At 33.7% G+C, this 22,900-nt stretch overlaps 2 protein-coding genes across 4 annotated transcripts in view; one reads left to right on the top strand and one right to left on the bottom strand.

The window, feature by feature from the left end:
- The first annotated feature begins 501 nt into the window (after window positions 1–501).
- Window positions 502–22,900, top strand: part of top3b (DNA topoisomerase III beta) — a 37,287-nt gene continuing 14,888 nt past the window's right edge. For both annotated transcript variants that reach the window (XR_015490998.1, XM_087253289.1), the window contains exons 1-9: window positions 502–529; window positions 627–737; window positions 13,012–13,143; window positions 14,007–14,113; window positions 14,310–14,384; window positions 15,802–15,998; window positions 17,929–18,085; window positions 18,694–18,807; window positions 21,200–21,290. Coding sequence is in view for 1 of the 2 variants with exons in the window: in XM_087253289.1 (XP_087109415.1) it covers window positions 668–737; window positions 13,012–13,143; window positions 14,007–14,113; window positions 14,310–14,384; window positions 15,802–15,998; window positions 17,929–18,085; window positions 18,694–18,807; window positions 21,200–21,290 (943 nt within the window). In the remaining variant the exon portion in view is untranslated. The remainder of the gene's footprint in view (window positions 530–626; window positions 738–13,011; window positions 13,144–14,006; window positions 14,114–14,309; window positions 14,385–15,801; window positions 15,999–17,928; window positions 18,086–18,693; window positions 18,808–21,199; window positions 21,291–22,900) is intronic.
- On the bottom strand, window positions 2,947–9,665 carry LOC137495511 (interleukin-17F-like). 2 transcript variants are annotated; one of them, XM_087253296.1, is made up of 3 exons: window positions 9,511–9,665; window positions 7,406–7,581; window positions 2,947–3,336 (listed from the first exon to the last, which is right to left on the bottom strand). In XM_087253296.1, exons 1-3 carry the CDS (start codon window positions 9,523–9,525, stop codon window positions 3,117–3,119), a joined length of 411 nt encoding a protein of 136 aa, XP_087109422.1. In that variant the 5' UTR covers window positions 9,526–9,665; the 3' UTR covers window positions 2,947–3,116. The 2 variants fall into 2 exon arrangements, with proteins under 2 accessions (XP_087109422.1, XP_087109421.1); XM_087253295.1 differs by lacking the exon at window positions 9,511–9,665 and having other exon boundaries at window positions 2,950–3,336; window positions 7,406–7,738.

Here is a 22,900-nt window from a genome sequence, read left to right as displayed (position 1 = left end):
TATTTTATTTATTTATTTATTTATTTATTTATTTATTTATTTATTTTGTTTTTTATTTAGTTTCTTGTAAAAACAAAACAATATGTATTTATTTGTCTATTTTTTGTTTGTTTGTTTATTTATTTACTTACTTATTTAGTATTTTTTTTAGTTTCTTGTAAAAACCAAAACCATTTTATTTATTTATTTATTTATTTATTTATTTATTTATTTATTTATTTATTTATTTATTTATTTATTTATTTATTTATTTATTTATTTATTTATTTATTTATTTATTTATTTATTTATTTTCTTGTAAAAACAAAATAATATAATATTTATGTATTTGTTTATTTATTAATTTATTTACTTAGTTTCTTGTAAAAAATCCTCATTTCATTTATTTTAATTATTTATTTTTGTATTATATTATATTTTTATATTAATCAAATGGTAATATGTAGTCATATAAAGTCAGGTCTTTTATTTTGACAAAAAAAGAACAACCCGGAAGTTAACATGCCTGAAGTGCATGCAGTGTTAACCGGTGTGTTGTTATCTCAGTTCTTGGTCTGGTCCGAGTGATTTTATCCTCATTTATAAGCGTTGACATAAGATACTTACTTCTGTTTGTGTTTTATTAGGCCGTGTTGATGTTTATGACGAATAAACGGAAGCCGCAGCGATGAGGACTGTGTTAATGGTGGCTGAGAAGCCCTCGCTGGCTCAGTCCATTGCCAAAATACTTTCTAAAGGTGAGTATTTAAGATGGTTGCATACAAATTAAACGTACTTCAGACAAATTCAGGTTACATTTAGTAATTTAGCAAATGATTTTGTCCAAAGCGACTTACAATTGATGAGGTATTCAGCGATTCAACAAGAAGAGGCAATACATACAATAAGTGCTAATTATACAGTACCTTGATTGGGCTCAGAGGATTTAGTGAGAGGGTGTTTTGGTTTTGTTCATTGGGGATCAGGTGCTCTTAGAAAAGAAGGGCTTTTAGTTGTCGTTTGAAGGAAACCAGTAAAAGAAGAAAAGGTTTTGGAAAGTGACTTACAGCCATTCGGTGATGGTACCACCACAAGGTTATAACAAGATGCTGGTTTATTTGTTTTGGTTCTACAGTGTATTTAATAAAATAGCACACACCTGTGATGTATGGCCAATGTTACATTTAAATCTTTTTAGATATCTAACATTTTATAACACACAAAAAAAAAACATGTATATAATTATCATCATACTTTTTAGTCATGTATTAGTATATACACTAACTGGCCACTTCATTATCTACACCTTACTAGTACCGGGTTGGACCTTCTTTTGCCTTCAGAACTGCCTTAATCCTTTATGACATAGATTCAACAAGGTACTGGAAATATTCCTCAGAGATTTTGGTCCATTTTAACCTGATAGCTTCACACAGTTGCTGCAGATTTGCAGATTTCTGCTGCTAAAGCACATCCGCCACAAGGTTGGACGTGTTGTGCATTCAGAGATGCTCTTCTGCATGCCTCAGTTGTAACGAGTGGTTATTTGAGTGGCTGTTGCTCTCTATCAGCGCCAACCAGTCTGGCCATTCTCCTATGACATCAACTAGGCATTTGCACCCACAGAACTGTCGCTCACTGGATATTTTCTCTTTTCCAGACCATTCTCTGTAAAACTTAGAGATGGTTGTGCGTGAAAATCCTAGTAGATCAGCAGTTTCTGAAATACTCAGACCAGCCTATCTGGCACCAACAACCATATACTGCTTTAAGACAAGACACTGCCTTTAAATAGGATGACATTGTAATCAACTTCCACATTTTTTATGTTACAATAGGAATTGCGAACATTTTTAATTTATTGCAAGTTTTTTGAAATATTTAAATTATTTAGGTTTATTTCAGGTCAATTGTGACGCATTTCCTTGGTCATCTTAATAGCAAAAAGTGTCTCAATTGACCTGAATTCACCCTAGATGTGCCAAATGAAGCCGTATTTAATTAAATATGCACCAAATTACATGGCTTTCTATTCTGAACATTGGATTAAATTTTTTGTTTCATTTGTTTGACATATTACAGTCAAAGTTTTTTTTTTACAAAACCCTATATTCTCTGTATTTAAGCTATTTTTTTGGAGGTTTTATTATTATCCGACTTCGAAAAATAATCAGGGCTCAACAATAAGGACTGCCCGGTGGCCCGGGGCCAGCGTGCGAGGTGCTCTGGACAGTAGACAGAATTGTTACTGGCCCGATTCGTAGCGCCTTGTCACAAAAGTTCAATTTGTCTGCGACTATTTGTCAATTGCATATGAATACAGTCTTAGAATTGAGAAACAGATTGTGCTTTTAAGCCTTTAAATGCTACCTTCTCGGTGATGTAAACACCATATTGCTTTTCGGTTCCTTCTATCTGATTGGATGTTGTGAGCATGTCGTTTTTTTTTGTAACCTGGTAGAAACCAGTAGAGCGAAATTAATTTATGAGGCTAAAAAATGTCTTGTAAGCAGACATTTACGTGAATAAAATGCGAAGATATGCTCATTATACATTTATTAACATTTTAACAATATAAAAATTCTAGATACAAACACATTTTTGACACGATATTAAAAACATGTGGCTAAGAAATAGCTATTAACTTAACTTTTCTTTTTTGGTGGGGCCAGTGAAAATATTGGCAGGGCAAGTAAAAATCTGAACCGCTGGCCCAATTGGGCCAGTTGAAAAAATCCTTAGCGTTGAACCCTGATAATGTTTTTAAAAAAGTGTTTTTTTACCTGCAGTGTCTTGCATTAAATATTTTTGCTAACTAAATTGGTGTGTTGGATTTAAAAAAAACAAGGAGGATAAAAAGTACACAGGGATCAAGCATTTTTGGTTTTAGCATGTCGAATATTTCTATAGAAAAACAACAATCTTAGAAGTGCATTTGTTCCCTGAATGAGTGGAAAACAAAGTTTTGTTATAAAACCAGTTTATTTATTCACATTTACAAGCATTCAGCAGCTTAAGACATCTAGATTGCAGTATATATTTGTTGTGTTGTAGTAATAGTATATATTAAGCATGATTAGTCAGCGGGCTTCCTTGTAGTTGAGATTAACCTAGTGCATGAGTTTTCAGAGCCAGATTTAATTCTGTCTAGATATTGCACATATACAGGCGATGTTGACGTCCTCGAATTCCAGTGCGTAGGTCGGGCATCTTGGGTTTTTTCGGAGAAATGGCATTTTGATTGAGATCGGGACGCTCTCCAGACTGAAGTCGCTGTCGTACCCCTTACAGTAATGACTGTTTAGGCAGTTTGCTTCAGAGATTCTCTGTGGCACACGTTCCAAGTCGATGTTATCCCTGCAATGGTGCCAAAAAACCACACATTGCACATATTGTTAATGATATTATTAGTTGTATCATTGTTATTAGTGATTATAGACTGTAGAGTTCTGAATTGTTACAACATTGAAAAGTATCCAAGTATCATCCTCCATAAAACATACTTTACTGCGCACATGTGGTTTTTAAAAATGTTCATGAAATAAGTCCTTGCTCGTGCTCACCAAGGCTGCATATTTATATTGAAAATATAGTGACAACAGCAATATGGAGGAATAATATCGCAGTTAACACTTTTTATTTTAATATATGTTGGGATAAAAGTTATTCATATAATGGTAAAGCTGTGTTTTTAGTGCTTTATCTGAAAATATTACTTGTTTTCAATGTTAGAAACCGTCGTTCTGCTTAATAATGTGGAAACCATGTTGCACCCTCGGTTATACGATTGATATGCCAACAAGGACTACTTATTTTAAATGAGCTGAAACACAATTGTTGAGATTTTTTGAGGAAAACTTAATTATTTTATGTTCAAACCATTTACATTTATCTCAGTTTGTGTTGGGACAACATGAATGAATTATGTGGATTGTTGCATTTTTTAAGAGTGCAGTATACATTCATCTTTGTCATGTAGAGTGGAGGAAATAAGTATTGATCACGTCATCGTTTTTCTCAGAAAACCTATTTCTAAAGATGCTTTTGATTTGAAATTTTCACCGAATGTTGGTAACAACCAAAGAAATCCATATATGCAAAGAAAACTAAACTAATTAGTTTACAAATGAAGTTATGTGTAATAAAATTAAATGATGCAGGGAAAAGTATTAAACACATGAAGAAAGGGAGATGTAGAAAAGCAGTGAAAGCCCAGACAGCAGCTGAAATTAATTTAATATATGTTGAAGTAAAAGTTATTCATATAATGATAAAGCTGCGTTTTTAGCGTTTGTTATCTTGTTGTTATCAATATTTGTGAACCGGTGTTCTGATTAATGTTTTTTGTGGAAATCATGTTGCACCATCGTTCAAAAGATTGATATGTCAACAAGTATGCATTAAATTGATCAAAAGTTGTTAATAAAGATATTTATAATGTAACAAAATCTGCATTTGAAATAAATATAGTTAATTTGAACTTTGTATTTATCAAAAAGCCCTGAAAATCTTGTGGCATATTAAGCCTCGAAGCACCACTGTTTTCACATTGATCATGTTATTTATAAAATATTACACTGTATTGTACAGTTAGATTTGTTTGTGCTTGTATGTTATGTTTTTTGTTTATTTTTTAGAATTGCATTATAGGACTTTAATCTTTCCTCCAACATTTTTTTAAGTTTAAAAAGTTATTTGATATTTATATATTGTCATGTATAATAGTCCAATAGATTGGATTTGTAAATTACAGTACAAAACCACACCACATGACAACCTCCAAATATTATGCAATAACAGTTCCTTTAGCAATGCTTGTGTGTTGTGCCTCTACTTGGTAAGTTGCTTTGGACAAAAGCATCTACTAAATGACTAAATGTAATTGTGTGTATATTATATATTATACAGTACATTGTTTCAAACCATTACTTTATCAAACACTAAGGGCTCTATTTTGACGGTCCATGCGCAAAGCGTAAAATGCAGGGCGCAAATGCTTTCAGGGCGTGTCAGGATGCGTTTTTGCTAATTTAAGGACGGGAAATCTGCCTTGCGCTTCGGCGCATGGTCTAAAAGGGTTGAGTTTATTTTCTTAATGAGTTATAGGTGTGTTTTAAGAATAAACCAATTAGAGTCTCATCTCCCATTCCTTTTAAGAGTCAGCTGCGTCGCGCCAAAAGCGCATTCGCTATTTACAGGACGCAAAGTAAGTCTAAGTGGAAAAAATGAGCATTTCACAAGCAAACAGTTAACAGTTTTTTAACAGAAAACTGTTAAACTTAGCATCTACTGTGTGAGAATGAGAGATAATGGATCACTTTCACTTTTGCTCTTGGATAGGGAAACCTTTACGCACAGACATCAATTAGTCTATAAATAAATACTTTTGTTTGTTAAGCGCAAATATTCGTTTCAAAAGCAAATTGTTATGAATGAACTGAAAAGCCTCCTGAGATGAAGAGGACATAAAAGCAGTGATTTTTCATATTTATATAGGCTAGAAAATAATATGTTTTGTAATATTTTAATCCTTTATATTTATATCCTATATCTATTCTTATTATATCCTATATATATCCTTAATATTTAATATTAATTAAAATTAATATTTAATATATATTTAATATTTTTCATATGTAAAGATATTTGCCTATTGCTCTCTTGTGTGTATTAAGCTGTGCGTAAGCGAGGCGCAACTCTGCGCCGGAGTTTAGACCGGGTTGGTTTTGGTCTAATGAAAAATCTATTATAGTTTCTCAAAATAGCAACGCGCCAGCGGTCCGCCTCAGAACGCCTTCCTTTTTAGACCAGAATGCCTATGGGCGCACAAATGAGCGCTAATGCATTTGCTATTTAAACAGCGTAGCGCAACGCCTCAAAACGACTCTTGCGCCAAGTGTAAACTACCAAAAGACTACTGCGTCACGCCTTGCGCCACACTGCGCCGGGTGATTGATAGGGCCCTAAATCAAACGTCACTAAAGCAGAAATCAAGGCCCCCTAAATCAATTAATATCTGTAAAACACATGTGAATCACAAAATGCAGAAACTGATAATAAACCAAATCAGAATGAGAAGATGCATTAAAGTTTTTAATGTAAGTGGATTGTGCATAAAACAATTAAGTTGTCCTAAAATAAGCGTAAGAATTGTGGTGATTCAGCTAATTTTAAATAAGTAGTTTGAACAAACAGTGAAAATCATTTTTCGATTGTGAGAAGGATTTCTTAAGGATGTTGTGATAATCAAAAGTGGAAAGAGTTATTTACATGTTTGGAATATTTAACAAAGTTCAGTATTTGGTTTCTAATAAATGCAGGTGAACATAGAAGTATACATCAGACTCAAAAAACGATTTTGCTGCTGAAGCAACACAATTCTTGAGATTTTTTTGGGACAACTTAATTGTTTTATGTTTAAATATTTATGTTTAACTTATAAATAAATTATAATAAATTTGTGTTGGGACAACGTGATTGAATTATGTGGAATGCTGCATTTTTAAATAGTGCAGTATACATTTCTCTTTGTCATGTACAGTGGGGGATATAAGTATTGAACACGTCACCATTTTTCTCAGAAAACATTTTTAAAGAAGCTACTGACTTACATTTTTTTAGTCAGATTTTGGCAACAGCCGAAGACATCCATATATGCAAAGAAAACAAAACTAATTAGTTTCCAAAGTAAGTTAATAATAAAATGATAATAAAAAAAATAAAAATAAAATGAAATGACGCAGGAAAAAAGTATGAACACATGAAGAAAGGGAGGTGTAGAAAGGCTCTTAGTAGTTATTCAGCTCTCTTAGTAGTTATTCAGCAACCCTCTGCCCTACGCCATTGTAAATGAATATTAGCTGCTTCAGTCCAACATCTATATTTGCAGGATGATGAAGATGAAACCAGGGTGGACATTTCAGCAAGACAATGATCCAAAACACAGCCAAGGAAACTTTTAAATGCTTTCAGGGAAAAATAAATCAAGCTGTGGAATGACCCAGCCAATCACCTGATTTGAGTCCAATAGAAATAAGAATTAATGATCAGATTTGATAGACGAGACCCACAGAAGCATCAAGATTTTTACACTCTGTTGAAGTCTGTGAAAAAAAATCTAACCTGAGCAATGCAAGTGACTTAATTTCCATATGAGAGGCGTCTTTAAGCTGCCTACACCAAAACAGCCTTTCATATGAAGTATTAAAAACATTTCAGTAGTTCAGCACTTTCTCCTTGTGTCGTTCCATTGTTATTACACAGAACTATATAATTTTAGATTGTTTAGTTTTATTTTATGTTTGTATTGCTCCTTTAGAAATATTATTCCCAGTAAAAAAACATGACGTGTTTCTTACTTATTTTCCCCACTGTACATTCCTCTCTATCTTGTAAATGAGATGTCTCCAGCATCTGCTAAACTCACGTGTAGCTCCATCCAGCGATGCTGCGCTCATTGATCCGGCTGGGCAGGTTGATGAGCTGTTCGTGGTACTCTTTCAGTGTGGACGAGCAGTATGTGTGCTCCACACACTGAGCCATGATTGGATTGCTCTGAACTGGGTCCAGGACCAGCAGAAAAACACTCAGAAATCCGAGAATCTGAGTTAGAGGACAAGCAGGCCACAAAACAACATCTGAAATTATTAAAACTATAGGGCTACACAATATATTATATTGCAATATGCACATACACAATAGTCACATCGGTATTATAATTGACTGGGAGCTGCATTGGAAAAACACTCTAATTTGTCATTTACTCAAAAAAAAAATATATATATATATATGTTTGCTGCTTGTTTAAGCTACTTATTGATAATGAGCTAAAACAACACAATTCTTGAGGTTTTTGTTGGATAACTCAACTAACTTCAATCAACTTAAATTTGTAAAAACAATTAAGTTAACTTAATCGATTTGTGTTGAGACAACATAAAGGAATTGTGTGGAACCCATCAATTTATACAGTGACATTTAGTCATAAATTAGCCAAAACATTTATTATTTTTTATATAAAATTATTACTAAATATATAATTATATAAGGCTGGAAATCAGTGCTAATATTGTTTTAACTTCTAGTTATTCCTTTACTGTTTTTCCTGTTTTTTTAAAAGAAAAAAAAAAAAACACTAAACCAACTTGGACTTTCCATGGCATTAATAAATCTTTGCTCTCTGCTCATCTGAAGTGCTTCTATTATCCTTCATTCATTTGTACGTTGCTTTGTATAAAAGCTTCTGCTAAGTGACTGACTGTAAGTGTAAATTTAGCGATTACTTTAATTATCACCCCCATAAGATGTTTATATAAAATATAAAAATTGTCTGCTAAATGGAAATGTAAATTTGGCAATTATTTAAATTATCATCCCTATATAAGCTTGTATAAATATAAAAAGCCTCTGCTACATGACTAACTGTAAATTATTAAAGGTAAATTATTTAGCAATTATTTAAATTATTATCCAAAGCTTGTTTAAAATATAAAAAGTGATTTTAGCAATTGTTTAAATTATTATCATGTAAGCTACTTATGTAAAATATAAAAACATCTGCTAATTGAAATGTAAATAAAAAAGTAACAGTCATTTAAATTATTACCCAAATATAAGCTGTTTATATAAAATATAAAATGTGCCTGCTAAATGACGAAATGTAAATTTAGCAATTATTTAAATGAGAACCATTAAATAAACAGTTCAAAAATCATTTAAAAAGCATCTGCAAAATGACTAAATGTAAATAACTTATGTGTAAATTATTTATTTAGCAATTATTCAAATTATTATCCCCATATAAGCTTGTATAAAATATAAAAAGCATCTGCTAAATGTAAATGTAAATTGAGCAATTATTTAAATCATTACCCCTATAAATTGTTTAAATAAAATATAAAAAACGTCTGCTAAATGACTAAATGGAAATTTAGTAATTAAATTATTATACCTTTATAAGCTGTTTATATAATAATATAAATATAAAATAAAAATAAAATGATATAAAAATAATATTAAAAATAATAATATAAAATACATCTGCTAAGTGACTAAATGGAAATGGGAAATTTAGTAATTAATTAAATTAAATTATTATCCCTATATAACCTGTTTATATAATAATATAAATATAATATTAAATAATATAAATAATATTAAAAGCATCTGCTAAATGACTAAATGCAAATAAAAAGTATCAATTATTTAAATTATTACATCTACACAGTACATAAGTTATATATATATATATATATATATATATATATATATATATATATATATATATATATATATATATATATATATATATATATATGAAATGCACCTGCTAAATGTAATTTTAGCCATTTATTTTATTATCTCTATATAACCTTTTATATAAAAGCATCTGCTAAATGTAAACTTAAACTATTTATAATTATGTATAATAGTTATTTAAATGATTACCTCTATATAAGCTGTTTACTCCAAATAACTGCATTTTCCAAGTCATAGTTGATCTAGTGAACTCCATCTTGAATTGTTTCCTACCTGTATCTGTTGCATCTTGATTTGTGGAGAAACGGAGGTGATTTGAGAAATGAGGAGCTGGAAGTTTGCCGTTCCTGTAGTGGTCCAAGTGTGTCCAGCCACAAACTTGGGGTCTATATTTATGTCCCACCATCTCAATGGGGACCTCTAGAGAGCTGTAGGTCAAGGAGAAAGTGGACATCATCATCAACATCATCATCATGTGTTTCCACAATGAACTCCATCAGAAAACGAGAGTCCAGCCTTGAGAACAGCATTTCATTAGTTGACCTGTTGCGTCATTCAGATTTTAGTTCTGGTCGAGCACAAAATATGAATGAATGGAAAGATGCATAATCAGCTCTTAACCCTCTCGTTTTTACTTCATATATGCTCAAGGCCGGCACCGATTTGACTGCTTTTAGTCTGCCGATTGGTCGGTGTCCACCATCATTGTTCCTGAAGCATCACTTATGCTTATAGTTGAGCTTGAATCGATTTTAGACAAATGCCATGGAAAAGCCAAGGATAGAAATGACCTCAACGTACATTTAGGAACAGATATATGACGCATTAAAATTTCTTGTTGCAATAATCACTGACTAAAGCATTTATTGTGGTAAATAATGTATATTTATAGTGTCATAATATTGACATAATGCTTACTTGAACTGTTATAATGATTAAACAACTAAATTTTGTATATAGTTTTATATATATCAGGGTTCAACACTAAAGATTATTTCTACTGCTCCGATTGGGCCAATGATCCAGATTTTTACTTGCCCTGGCAAAATTTCCATGGGCCCCATCAAAAAAAAAAAAAAGAGAAGTTTATAGCTATTTTAGTCATTTATTTTAAATAATGTGTCAAAAATAATGTTAGGAAATCTACAATTTTAATATTAAAAAATAACAATATTTAATAAATTTAATAAATATATGCAAATTTCAAAGTGTTATGCAAACAAAAAGAGAAGTATGAAAAATGTGCAGGTATTTTATTGCAGTTCGAAATTATTTAACAAAAGGTGGCTGACTTGCCAAACTGACGGCAAATTGTGCAAAACACCAATTTATTTTTTCATGTAAATGTCTCCTTATATGATGTTAGAAATAGACATTTTTGTTTACCTGTATAATTTGATGTTGCCGTTACTTCACTGTACTGGTTGTTACCAGCCAGGTTACGGAGGAAAAGAATAGAATGCTCAAAACATCAAATCAGATAAGAGAAACTGAAAAGCAATCTGGTGTTTACGATGTCACAGAGAAGACTTTAAAGAACAAACTTAAAATGCATGCAATTGACAAATAGTCTCAGGCAAATGAAACTTTAGTGACAAGGCAGCACTGTACCAATAGGGCCAGAAATGATCCTGTCTACTGTCCCAAGCATCTCTTGCGCTGGCCCCGGGCCATCGGGCAGTCCTTATTGTTGAGCCCTGTATATATTTCACTTTATACTAGTGTTCAGAGGAAACAGGTTTTTCAAACTTATTAAATTAAATTAAATTGAAAGCGAAAGGATTATAAAATGTTAATCAATTACCTTTTTTACAAACAAAAACCAGGGTGGAGAAAGACGCTATATAATAATATTTATTGAATTTTCACAATAATACAGACATAACAAGACACCTTCAATAAATAAATACGCAAAACAAGGGGGGGAAAGAAGCTAAATAATAATATTTATTGAATTTTCTGAATAATACAGACATGAAATAAGACATCAATCAATCAATAAATAAATATGCAAAACAAGGGTGGGTAATAATGCTTCATTATAATATTTATTGAATTTTCAGAATAATATAAACATAAGACATGAATCAATAATTATGCAAAACAAGGGTAGGGAAAAGACGCTATATAATAATGTTTATTGAATTTTCACAATAATACAGACATAAGACACTTTCAATAAATAAATAAATAAAACAAGGGGAAAAGAAGCTCAGATGACATATAAAACAACTACCTCAAATAAAACTGATCAGAAAAAGGGGTAAAAATTGTTTTTTTTTTTTAGACTCTAATACAGTTATAATAATCATTTTAATATAATAGGGAAAAAAAAATCCAAATATAGATACAATCTTTGAAAACTAGTTTTTTGTGTGCATTTCACAGGTAAGACTGATATTTATCTATTCATTTAGGTTTTTTGTTTTATTATTGTTTTGGATATTTACATTTGTAATCTTAATCTCTTTATTATTTACTGAATATTATGTAACATAGGACTTAAGATAAGTCACACTTTACAGTAAGGTTCCATAAATTAATGCTGGTCAATACTAACATGAGCAAACAATGAACAAAACTTGTACAACATTCATTAATCTAAATTCAGAATATAATAAATGCATTATTAAAATCCAGCAGTACGCTTGTTGGCATTAGTTAATGCATTGTGAGTTCACTTGAACTGACTTTATTTCCATTAACTAACACTCATTTATTCATTTTCATTTGGCTTAGTCCCTTATTTTTCAGGGGTCAGACAAAAAAGAGACAAAAATAATAAAAAATGGTTCCTATTATTCAATATTATACACAGCGGATGCCCTTCCAGCTGCATCACTGGGAAACATCCATACACACTCATTCACACACACACTCATACACTACAGCCAATTTTGCTTATCCAATTCAACTATAGCGCAACTTTTTGGACTGTGAGGGAAACCAGATCACTCTGAGGAAACCCACTGAAACACGGGGAGAACATGCAAACTCCACACAGAACTCGAACCAGTGACCTTCTTGCTGTGAGGCGACAGTACTAACCACTGAGCCACCATGTCGCCTATTAACTAACATTCCCAGAGATGAACACATTTGTTCATGGTTACTTTTATAGTTTTATTCAGCACTGAATTAACAAACTTGAAAAGTGAAAATTTATGATAGCAGCATTTGTAATATTACAGAAATTGTACGCTCCTCCTAATTGTTACCTCCCTTGTATGTTGTTAATAATCTAGGGATACTTGTTTAGAGAAACATATAATAGTTTTGTCTGTGTTATCATAACTTATAGATGTTACCATAAAATCAGCACTTTAAAAGGAATTCTGCAGCACGATGTTTCAGGGGTTAGCTCTGTTGCTGCACAGCAAGTTGCTGATTCCCCCACAGTCCAAAGACATGCGTTTTAGGTGAATTGGATCAACTAAATTGGCCTTGGTGTATGAGTTAATGTGAGAGTATATGGGTGTTTCCTAGGGCTGGATTGTAAGGGCATCCACTGTGTAAAACGTATGCTGGAATAGTTGGCGGTTTATTTCGCTGTAGGGACTTCTGATAAATAAGGGAATAAGCCAAAGGAAAATTAATGAAAATGATTTCTGCAGGATCGTGTAACACTGACAGCTGAGCAATGATGCTGAAAATACTTTATTTACTTTTTTGTTAAAGTACTTTAATTCCAGTTTAACTGGTGCTGAATTGGATGTGCTAGAAGGAATATAGTTAAAATAATGAACATTTCTTTTCATTCTCTTTCACCTACAGGCAGCTGTTCAACCCGTAAAGGCCTGAATGGAGCCTGCTCGGTTCACGAGTACATGGGAAGCTTCACGGGACAAAATGTGAGGTTTAAGATGACGTCAGTGTGTGGACACGTCATGAGTCTGGACTTTATCGGCAAGTGTCTTTTTTGAATGAACGTTTACATCTAGGAAGTGCAGGTTTATTTATATTGCACATTTCATTCACAGTAGTAATTCAACGTGCTTTACATAAACAAGAATAAAAGAAAATAACAAGAAAATAAAAACTAAAAAGTATAAAATAAAGATTAAAATGTGTTTAAACCGGAAGGAAAGAAAGACACAATAGTGCGACCTGTCTGATTTAGCGCAGTGCTCATTCGGTAAAGTCACAGTTAAACAGATGTAAGTGTTTTAAGTCTTGATTTAAATGTGCCTAAGGTTGGAGCACATAATTTCTGGAAGCTGATAGCAGATGATTTTGTCCAAATCTGCATACAGCAGCCTTTTAGAGGGAGAGAGAGAGTGTTTCTACAGGTGGTTTGTCAATCCCACTCACTTGTGTGAAATACACTGAAAAAAGATGCATTGGGTTTACAAAATGTTTTTAAGGTAAGTGGTTGCAAACAATTTATATGGGCTGAATTTAAACAAACTAATTAAATTTAGTAATGTTCAACTTAATTAGTTTGTTTATATTCTTTAAAAGCTTAAAAAAAGTAATAAATCCAATATTTTTTTTTAGTGTACACTTCATGAACAGTTTTTTTAAAGAGGTGTTGATTGATTGTAAGACAGTGCCTGTTGCAAATTTGCAAAACTGATTCAAGTGTTGATTAAAATGACAGTGATGGAAAACGTGTGGTTTGTCAAGCCCACTAACCTGTGTGGGCACACTCAGAATCGCACAATGCATAAACAAACTTAAATGTTTTGACAGCAAAATCTGTATGGAGTCAAGATGATAATGAAAACTTGAGCAGCAGTGTAATTTTCCTCTTGCTCAATGTTTTACAGGAAAGTATAACAACTGGGATAAAGTCGATCCAGCTGAGCTGTTTAGTAAAGCTCCGACTGAAAAGAAGGAAGCAAACCCCAAATTAAACATGGTCAAATTCCTTCAGGTGATTTTCATCTTTTTATATTCTGACTGCTATCAAAATGATTACATTTGATCTTAAATTTCTAACCAATTATTTATGTACATATATAATATACTGTATATATACACTCTTTTTTGTATGAGTAATGATGTAAGTGTACACGTGCATTAATACACATTAAAAAATAATTTGTATACTTTTTAATATCAACTGACAGGTTGAAGCAAAAGGATGTGACTATGTCGTTTTGTGGTTGGACTGTGACAAAGAAGGAGAGAACATTTGCTTTGAGGTAACTCTCAATAATTGAATAATTGATTGTCCTTATACAGTTGAAGTCAAAATTATTATTATTTCTTTTTTTTACCTTTTATTTCCCAAATGATGTTTAACAGCAACTGGAGAAAGTCTTATTTGTTTTATTTCAGCTAGAATAAAAGCAGTTTTTCATTAAAAAACAAAAACACTTTAAGGTCAATACTATTAGCTCCCTTAAGCATTTTTTTTTGATTGTCTATAGAACAAACCGTCATTATACAAAGACTTGCCTAATTACCCTAATTAACATAGTTAAGCCTTTAAATGTCTCTTTAAGCTAAATACTAGTACCTTTAAAAATATTTAGTAAATTTGTCACCTTAGAATTATTCATTCATTCATTCATTTTATGTCGCTTTTCCGGGGTGGGGTCACGGGGGCAGCAGTCTTAGGAGAGAACCCCAGACTTCCCTCTCCCCAGACACTTCCTCCTGCTCCACTGAAGGGGTTCCCGAGGCGTTCCTAGGCCAGCCGAGAGGCATAGTCCCTCCAGCATGTCCTGGGTCTTCCCCGAGGCCTCCTTCCAGTGGGACATGCCTGGAACACCTCCCTAGGTAGGCATCCGACACAGATACCCGAGCCACCTCAGCTGACTTCTCTCGATGTGGAGGAGCAGCGGCTCTATTACGAGCTCCTCACAGGTGTCAGAGCTCCTCAACCTATCCATAAGAGTGCGCCCTGCCACTCTTCGAAGGAAACTCATTTCGGCCGCTTGTATCCGATATCTTGTCCTTTCTGTCATGAGCTCATGACCATAGGTGAGAGTAGGAAAGCAGATTGACCGGTAAATTGAGAGCTTTGCCCTTCGGCTCAGCTCCTTTTTCCCCACAACAGACTGATACATTGACCACATTACTGCTGCTGCTGCACCAATTCACCTGTCAATCTCACCCTCCATACTTCCCTCACCCGTGAACAAAACCCCGAGATACTTAAACTCCTCCACCTGGGGTTAGGACTTTCCTCCAACCAGGAGATGGCAAACCACCTTTTTCTGTTGGAGCACCATGCTCTCGGACTTGGAGGTGCTGATTCTCATCCCAGCCGGGTCACACTCGGCAGCAAACCACTCCAATGCATGCTGAAGTGCATGCTTTCATCTCTGTTATACGCAAACAATGTTGTTCTGTTGGCTTCATCAAACATGGACCTTAGAATTATAAGTCAATATTATTTACTGTCATCATGGCAATGTTAAAAGAAATCAGTTATTAAAAATTATTTATTAAAACTATTATGTTTAGAAATCTGTTGAAAAAACTTAAACAGAAATTGGGGAAAAATATACAGGAGGGCTAATAATTCTGACTTCAACTGTAATTGGGACAGAGGTGTTCGGCTCTGTTTTTGAATCTGTTATTTCTTTATTGATGTGTGTATTACCATTTCAGGTGTTGGATGCCATTCAGCCTGTAATGAATAAGCCTTATGGTAACGAGCGTACAGTGTATCGGGCCAAATTCAGCTCCATCACAGACACTGATATCTGTAACGCCATGAACCGACTTGGAGAACCCAACAAGAACGAGGCTCTATCTGTAGATGCTCGTCAGGAACTGGACCTCCGGATCGGTTGTGCTTTCACACGGTATAATAGAGGCTTTTTTAAACCATTATTGTAGTATTCTCTTCAACTATTATTATTGTAAAGCAATCTTTTTTGCATAACAAGTTGTACGTACACTGTTCTAAAGTCTTGGGCTGCCGTCATTTTTAGCGTCGTGAGACTTTTGCACAGTACTGCATATAATTATCCATATTTTTGTCTTTCTGGGATAGTGCACGCAAAATTGAAAATAATGTCATTATTTATCATTGTCAGCTTTTAAAAGAAATAACACTTTACAGGTCTGATTTGTTCAAATAAGCTTTTTCTGTTTTGATACATAAGGTTACGATACGCATTGTGTTCAACTTATTTTAAAGGGATAGTTCATCCAATAATGAATTGCTATCATCCAAAAAAGAAATGCTATAATTCACTCCCCATTTCCAAGTTAAATTCCTTTTTGAGTTTCTTTTTTTCAGTTGAACACAAAAAAAATATTTTGAAGAATGTTGGAAACCTGTAACCATTGACTTTTATAGTATTTGTTTTTCCTACTATGGAAGTCAATGGTTAAAGATTTTTTAGAATACAACTGAATGTTTGGTTGAACTGTCCTTTTAAATGCAAGAGGCATAAATGTAAAAAAATGTTTGAAAAAGAACACAATTTACAGAACAAATTTACTTCTTACAGCAAAAAAGTCTGTGTTTATTGAGAATTCCCTTGACACCAAGCACAACTTGAACAATTTTCTGAAATTATGTGCGAGTTAACATCAGTCTTCTTTCAAGGCGTTGCATATCTTTTCTGAACATTTAGGGCTCTATTTTGACGGTCCATGCGCAGAGCGCAAAACGCAGGGCGCAAAATTTCAGGGCGTGTCAGAACCATTTTTGCTAATTTACGGACAGGAAAATATATAATAAATATATACTGCTAATAATAATAACATTATACAAAAGCAAATTGTTATGAATGAACTGAAAAAGCCTCCCGAGATGAAGAAGACATAAAAGCAGTGATTTTTCATATTTATGTAGGCTAGAAAATAATATGTTTTGTAATATTTTAATCCTTTATATTTATATTCTATATCTATTCTTTCAATATCCTATACATATCCTTAATATTTAATTTTTTTAATATGTAAAGATATTTGCCTATTGCTCTCTTGTGCGTATTAAGCAGTGCGTAAGCGAGACGCAACTCTGCGCCGGAGTTTAGACCGGGTTTGTTTTGGTCTAATGAAAAATCTTTTATAGTTTCTCAAAATAGCGACGCGCCAGCAGTCCACCTCAGAACGCCTTCCTTTTTAGACCAGAATGCCTATGGGCGCACACATGAGCGCTAATGCATTTGCTATTTAAACAGAGTAGCACAACGCCTCAAAACGACTCTTGCGCAAAGCTGAAACTACCAAAAGACTATTGCGCCGCGTCTTGCGCCACACTGCGCCGGGTGTATGATAGGGCCCATAGTCTGTCACATCTCTTTTTCTATCCAGTTGAATCTGGCTCTATAATATTCAGGTCTGGCCCTCTGTGGAGGCCAGTTCATGACGGTCTGTGTTTCATTATGATTTCACTTTTTCATTTGTAGTTTGCTTGGAATCATTATCATGCTGAAAAATAACACCATTACCAAAGTGCTTTCTAGAAGAACAATATTCCCAAAATTATTCAGCTGTCTTTCACATAAACAACTTGACTAAAATAATTGCTCTAACCTGCATTTTCTGGTTCATTGAGTGTATTTTCTGATAAACTCCTGATTTTTTTATTTTTTTGTGAAATATCTCTTTAAGAGCTTCTTTTATAGGTTCATATTAACGATTTTCTAATCAATTCAATGGATCCTTGTTTAAAGAAGTTTTACTGGCCTCAAACTTGTAAACTATAGTACGTTGCTCTTAATTTTCTTCTAATTTACTGAGTTGTTTATGACTTCTAATCCTTGTCTTTGGTTTTAGTTTCCAGACTAAATACTTCCAGGGGAAATATGGGAATTTGGACTCTTCCTTGATCTCATTTGGCCCCTGTCAGACTCCCACATTGGGCTTTTGTGTCGAAAGGCATGACAAGATCCAGTCCTTCAAACCTGAAGCTTATTGGGTCGTACAAGCAAAGGTTGCAAATTTTGTTGACATAATATTTATTATACAGCTGAAGTAAGAATTATTAGCCCACATGTACATTTATTTCCCCAATTCCTGTTTAATGTAAAGAAGATTTTTTTCAACACATTTCTAAACATAGTAGTTGTAATAACTAATTTCTAATAATCTAATCATTTCTAATAATTTATTTTATCTTAGCCAGGATGACAGTACATAATATTTTACTTGATATTTTTCCAGATACTAGTATTCAGCTTAAAGTGAAATTTAAATGCTTAAATTGGTTAATTAGGCAAGTTAGGGTGGTTTGTTGTAAACAATAAAAAAAAAATATATATATTGCTTAAGCGGGCCAATAATATTGACCATAATATGGTTTGTAAAACTGCTTTTATTCTATCCAAAATAAAACAATAAGATTTACTCCAGAAGAAAAAATATTATAGGAGATACTTTGAAAGATGCCTTGCTCTGTTAAACTTCATTTAGGAAATAATTGAAAGAAAAATTCACAGGTGCATGGGCTTATCATTTTGACTTCAGCTGTTCATACAGCAATGCATACTTGTATTGTTGCATGTACATTTTTTTATTACTTAAATTTTTTGTCGCCAACAGGTTTTTAAAGGGAAGGACAGTCCGCTCACCTTGGACTGGGACCGTGTGCGAGTTTTTGACCGAGATATTGGTCAGATGTTTGTTAACATGGCAAAGACTGCCAAGGAGGCTAGAGTATGTATTTGTGTCTCCATTATTTCATTAATTAATTTTATTTTATTAGGGTTAATAAGCCAAAATGAATGTGGAAATGTAAATGCGTAAGCCCATTTTTCTTTATCACAGTAAGTTCATACCCAGTTTAGGCATAAACTGATTATCATAGCTAGATTTTTTTAATGTCCCGTATGTCTAATTTATCCCAGCATGTAAATCCATTAAAGGCTTAGTTTACCCCTATATCATAATACTGTTATTAATTACTCACCCTCATGTCGTTCCAATCGGCTGAGACCATCGTTCATCTTCTGAACACAATCAACGATAATTTAGATGAAATCTGAGAGCTCTCTTCATAGACAGTAAGGTTATCAGCTCCTTCAAATTCCAGAAAAGTTTGGAAATGCTTTTCGCTCATAAAAAATAAATGATGACTTATTTTAACAGTTCTATTATTCACTACTTCTCCTCAGTGTCAGTATAGGGTGCGCCTTTACGTATTATGCTTGGTTGTGCCTCTGATGTATAACCTTAGATGCATCTGTGTCTTGTTTTAAGCAGAGGAAGTTAGTGGGTAATCGTCACTGCATGGTGCTGGAGAACATGCGCAATATACTGACTCTAAGGAGTAGAAATGGTTAAGTAAAGTCACTATTTTAGTTTTATGTGCACACAGAACTATTCTTCTAGTTTTAAGCTTAAAGTGCCATTTATAAAAGTTTAACTAGGTTAATTAGGTTAACTAGGCAAGTAAGATTAATTAGGCTAGTCATTGAACAACAGTGGTTTGTTCTGTTGCCAATAGGGGTATATGCTGAAGGACTTTTAATTTTCAGTAACCCAGTTAAAGCTCTTCTGGTGAACTGTATGCCATTTCAAAATCGTCACGTTTAAGGTCTTTTTTTTCCTTTTTTTGCCGGCAGCTACCTCACTGCAACTCTCACATGGTTGCCCGTCTTTCGGATAAGACATTACACCCAGGGGTCGACTCTCTGTGGTCGTTAAAAATCCTAGAATGTCCTTCGAAAAAGAGTAGGGGTTTACCTCTGGCATCATGGCCTCCTAACCATCCCCATATGATTATTAGTTTTATTACTATATGGTGTGCGGTCTGGCGCAATATGGCTGCTGTCGTATCATCCAGATGGATGCTGCACACTGGTGGTGGATGAAGAGATTCCCCCCAATGTGTAAAGCGCTTTGAGTAACCAGAAAAGCGCTATATAAATGTAAAGAATTATTATTATTATTATTATTATTATTTAAGGATCACTGATCTTCACTGCCTGATTGATATACGATATCAAGTGGGTCTCCGATTGAGTTTAAAATATAAACATTTATTTTACTCCAGTATTTTCATTGCTTGCTTTTAAGCTGCTTTTAATCTTGTTTTACACTTGAACACCTAATGAATGCTTAAGTCTGTTTAACTGATTACATTTGAATTGCATTACAACATCGATGCTGTAAAAGGAACTGTATAAAATTGAAAAAAGTCACATTAAGCGCTCACCGGCAGTTTATCTGTAGGGGAAAAACTCTAGCTCTGCGTATACCCTATTGAAAAAATATAATTTCTTAATGAGGCTAATAATATTGACCTTAGCAGTTAAAAAAATATATATGTATTCCAACCAAACAAATAAAAAAGACTTTCTCTAGACAAAAAATATAATTGGAAAAATGTCCTTGGTCTCTTAAACTAAAGTTCCTGTAAGGCAAGCCATTTCACCCGGTGCCATCTTTGAAATGCTCTTGGCCCTTCTGTTTGAATGGGGAACATCAAATTCTCCAAAACTGTGTGCCAAGCTTACGATTAAATTTCATATAGAGTCACCAATAGAATTACACAACAACTGTCTCTTTAGTTTCAATTTTAAACATACGAATCAAACACAATTTGCAGACACTCAAGTCTGGTCTGAGCTCCTCCCCCAGAGAATCCGCAGTCTATAGCGATCACTGATTGGCTCCTGTACTAGAAGGCGGGGCTTCATTCGCCATACTGACGTTACACTTTTCCCTATTTAAGACTATACGAGTGACACGTCTTGTGTATCATATAGTCATTGGTGGTTTGATGGTTAAACATCACTTTGGAAATATTTAAAAAGGAATTAAATGAACTTTATTACTATTTATTTTTTTCTGTAATAATATTATTTATTTACTTATTTATTCAGTTTTTAATGATTCATTTAACGTGACAGTAATCATAAAGTTTTAAAGTAACTACAGGACAAAAACTGATTTGTTGATATCTTGTAAACACATGACTTGCATTGTTGAGGTATAGGTTTGCATATAAACTAGGTGAGCAGGTTATTTCAGTAAGCTGATTTTTAGTTATAAGTGTATTGTAAATGTGTTCAAGAATTGTAATTGTATGAATCTTTCCATGCAGGTTGACTCGGTGACTAAGAAAGAGAAAGCCAAGCAGAGACCTCTTGCACTGAACACAGTGGAGATGTTAAGAGTGGCCAGCTCTGCTTTGGGTGAGCAGCTTTTCTTCTGATATTTAAAGGTCCCGTAAAGTGCTTTAAAATGTGGATTTTTATTTGATGTTTGACATAATCTCAAAGCTGCTCCCCTTTATTAAAAGCAGCCAATAGTGTTTTGTTTTATCCTCGCTCCGCCAGTGAGAGTGGTTGAGCTCAGATGCATCAAGTGAAAACCAAATGAGAAGCTTTTTGAAGGGGGCAGGGGCATGTCTCATACTAGAGAGCATGTGATTGGTCAAGGTGTAAAGTATGAGGTGACCTGAATAAAACCGTTCACCCATTTAGAAAAAAGTGACAAACTGCAAGCTTTACATGTTTTTATCAGTTTTAGATCTTCTAAATGTGAATTTTGTCACTGTTTTGGAGCGCACTAGCTTATAGATATCCTAAAAACTAATAAAACTGATACTAACATCTAAAAAACTTTATTTTAATTTCATGAGACCTTTTAAGTCATTTCACAAATCAGAAAACCAAAAGAAATGGTGAAAAAATGCTTTATAAATACAGCTTAAAGGGTTATTTTCCACAAAAATGAAAGATTCTGCCTTTGTTTTCTCACCTTGATATTTCATCATGATATTTTTAAAATGTAATAATTTCTGCGTTTCTATTCCTCCATTGCAAGTCCATTGAAACATTAAAGGTCTCATGAAGTGCTTTGAACTGTGCCTTTTTTACTCATTCACATTTTACATTTACATTTAGTCATTTAGCAGATGCTTTTGCCCAAAGCGACTTACAATTGAGGAGGTATTCAGCGATTCAACAAGAGGCGGCAATACACACAAGTGCTAGTTATTCAAAGTCACTTGTTTGTGCTTAGAGAATTCAGTGCTAGAGTAGGAGTATTGCTATTGTTTTGGTTTAATTTACCAGGGTAAAGGTGCTCTCGGAAGAGATAGGTTTTTAATTGTCGTTTGAAGGTTACAAGTGTATCCGCAGTGGGAATGGGAAGATCATTCCACCAGCAGGGAACATTGAATGAAAATGTTTTGGAAAGTGACTTATAACCTCTCTGCCATGACATCACAAGGCAGTGCTCAGTGCCCAGCGCTCCCTGACAGGAGGCTCCTAGAGGAGATGTAGACTTTCAGGAGCAGGTGGAGGTAAGAGGGTGCAGCGCCAGTGGCTGTCCTGTAAGCAAGCATCAGTGATTTGATCCGAGCTTCAACCGGTAACCAATGCAGTGCAGCTTTGGACATAATCCCAACTGAAACATGAAGACTGGGCAGGACATATAACAACTCCTTTTTGAAAACAGCCAATAGCATTTTGTTATTATCACAGCTCTACCTGTAAGTGGTTGAGCTCATGCACATCAAATGAATATCAAACAAGAAGCCTCTTGAAAGGGGGGCGATGCATGTCAGATACTGGAGAGCATTTGATTGGTCAGAAGATTTGATGAGAAACTGAAGTATGAGCTGACAAACAAATTGATCCATTTAGTGGAGATGACACTGCAAGCTTTGGATTTTTATATTTTCTAAATATGAATTTCATCACTGCTTTGCAGCACACTAGCTTGTAGATAACTTTAAAACAAACATACTGATACTAACATCTAAAAACAACCTTATTTTAATTTTGGGACTTTATAA

This window comes from Danio rerio, chromosome 5, assembly GCF_052040795.2.
Source record: "Danio rerio strain M-AB ecotype USA chromosome 5, GRCz13ab, whole genome shotgun sequence".
Lineage (NCBI taxonomy): Eukaryota > Metazoa > Chordata > Actinopteri > Cypriniformes > Danionidae > Danio > Danio rerio.
This window is presented reverse-complemented; position numbering and strand designations above follow the sequence as displayed.

What these genes read in the sequence shown, in the direction of transcription:
- LOC137495511 (XM_087253295.1), bottom strand. Translation starts at nt 7,671, where the DNA reads ATGTGCATATTGCAATATAATATATTGTGTAGCCCTATAGTTTTAATA. An exon ending in ATCGCTGGATGGAGCTACAC is followed by an intron (nt 3,337 to 7,405) that starts GTGAGTTTAGCA and finishes GCACCATTGCAG; the next exon opens with GGATAACATCGACTTGGAAC.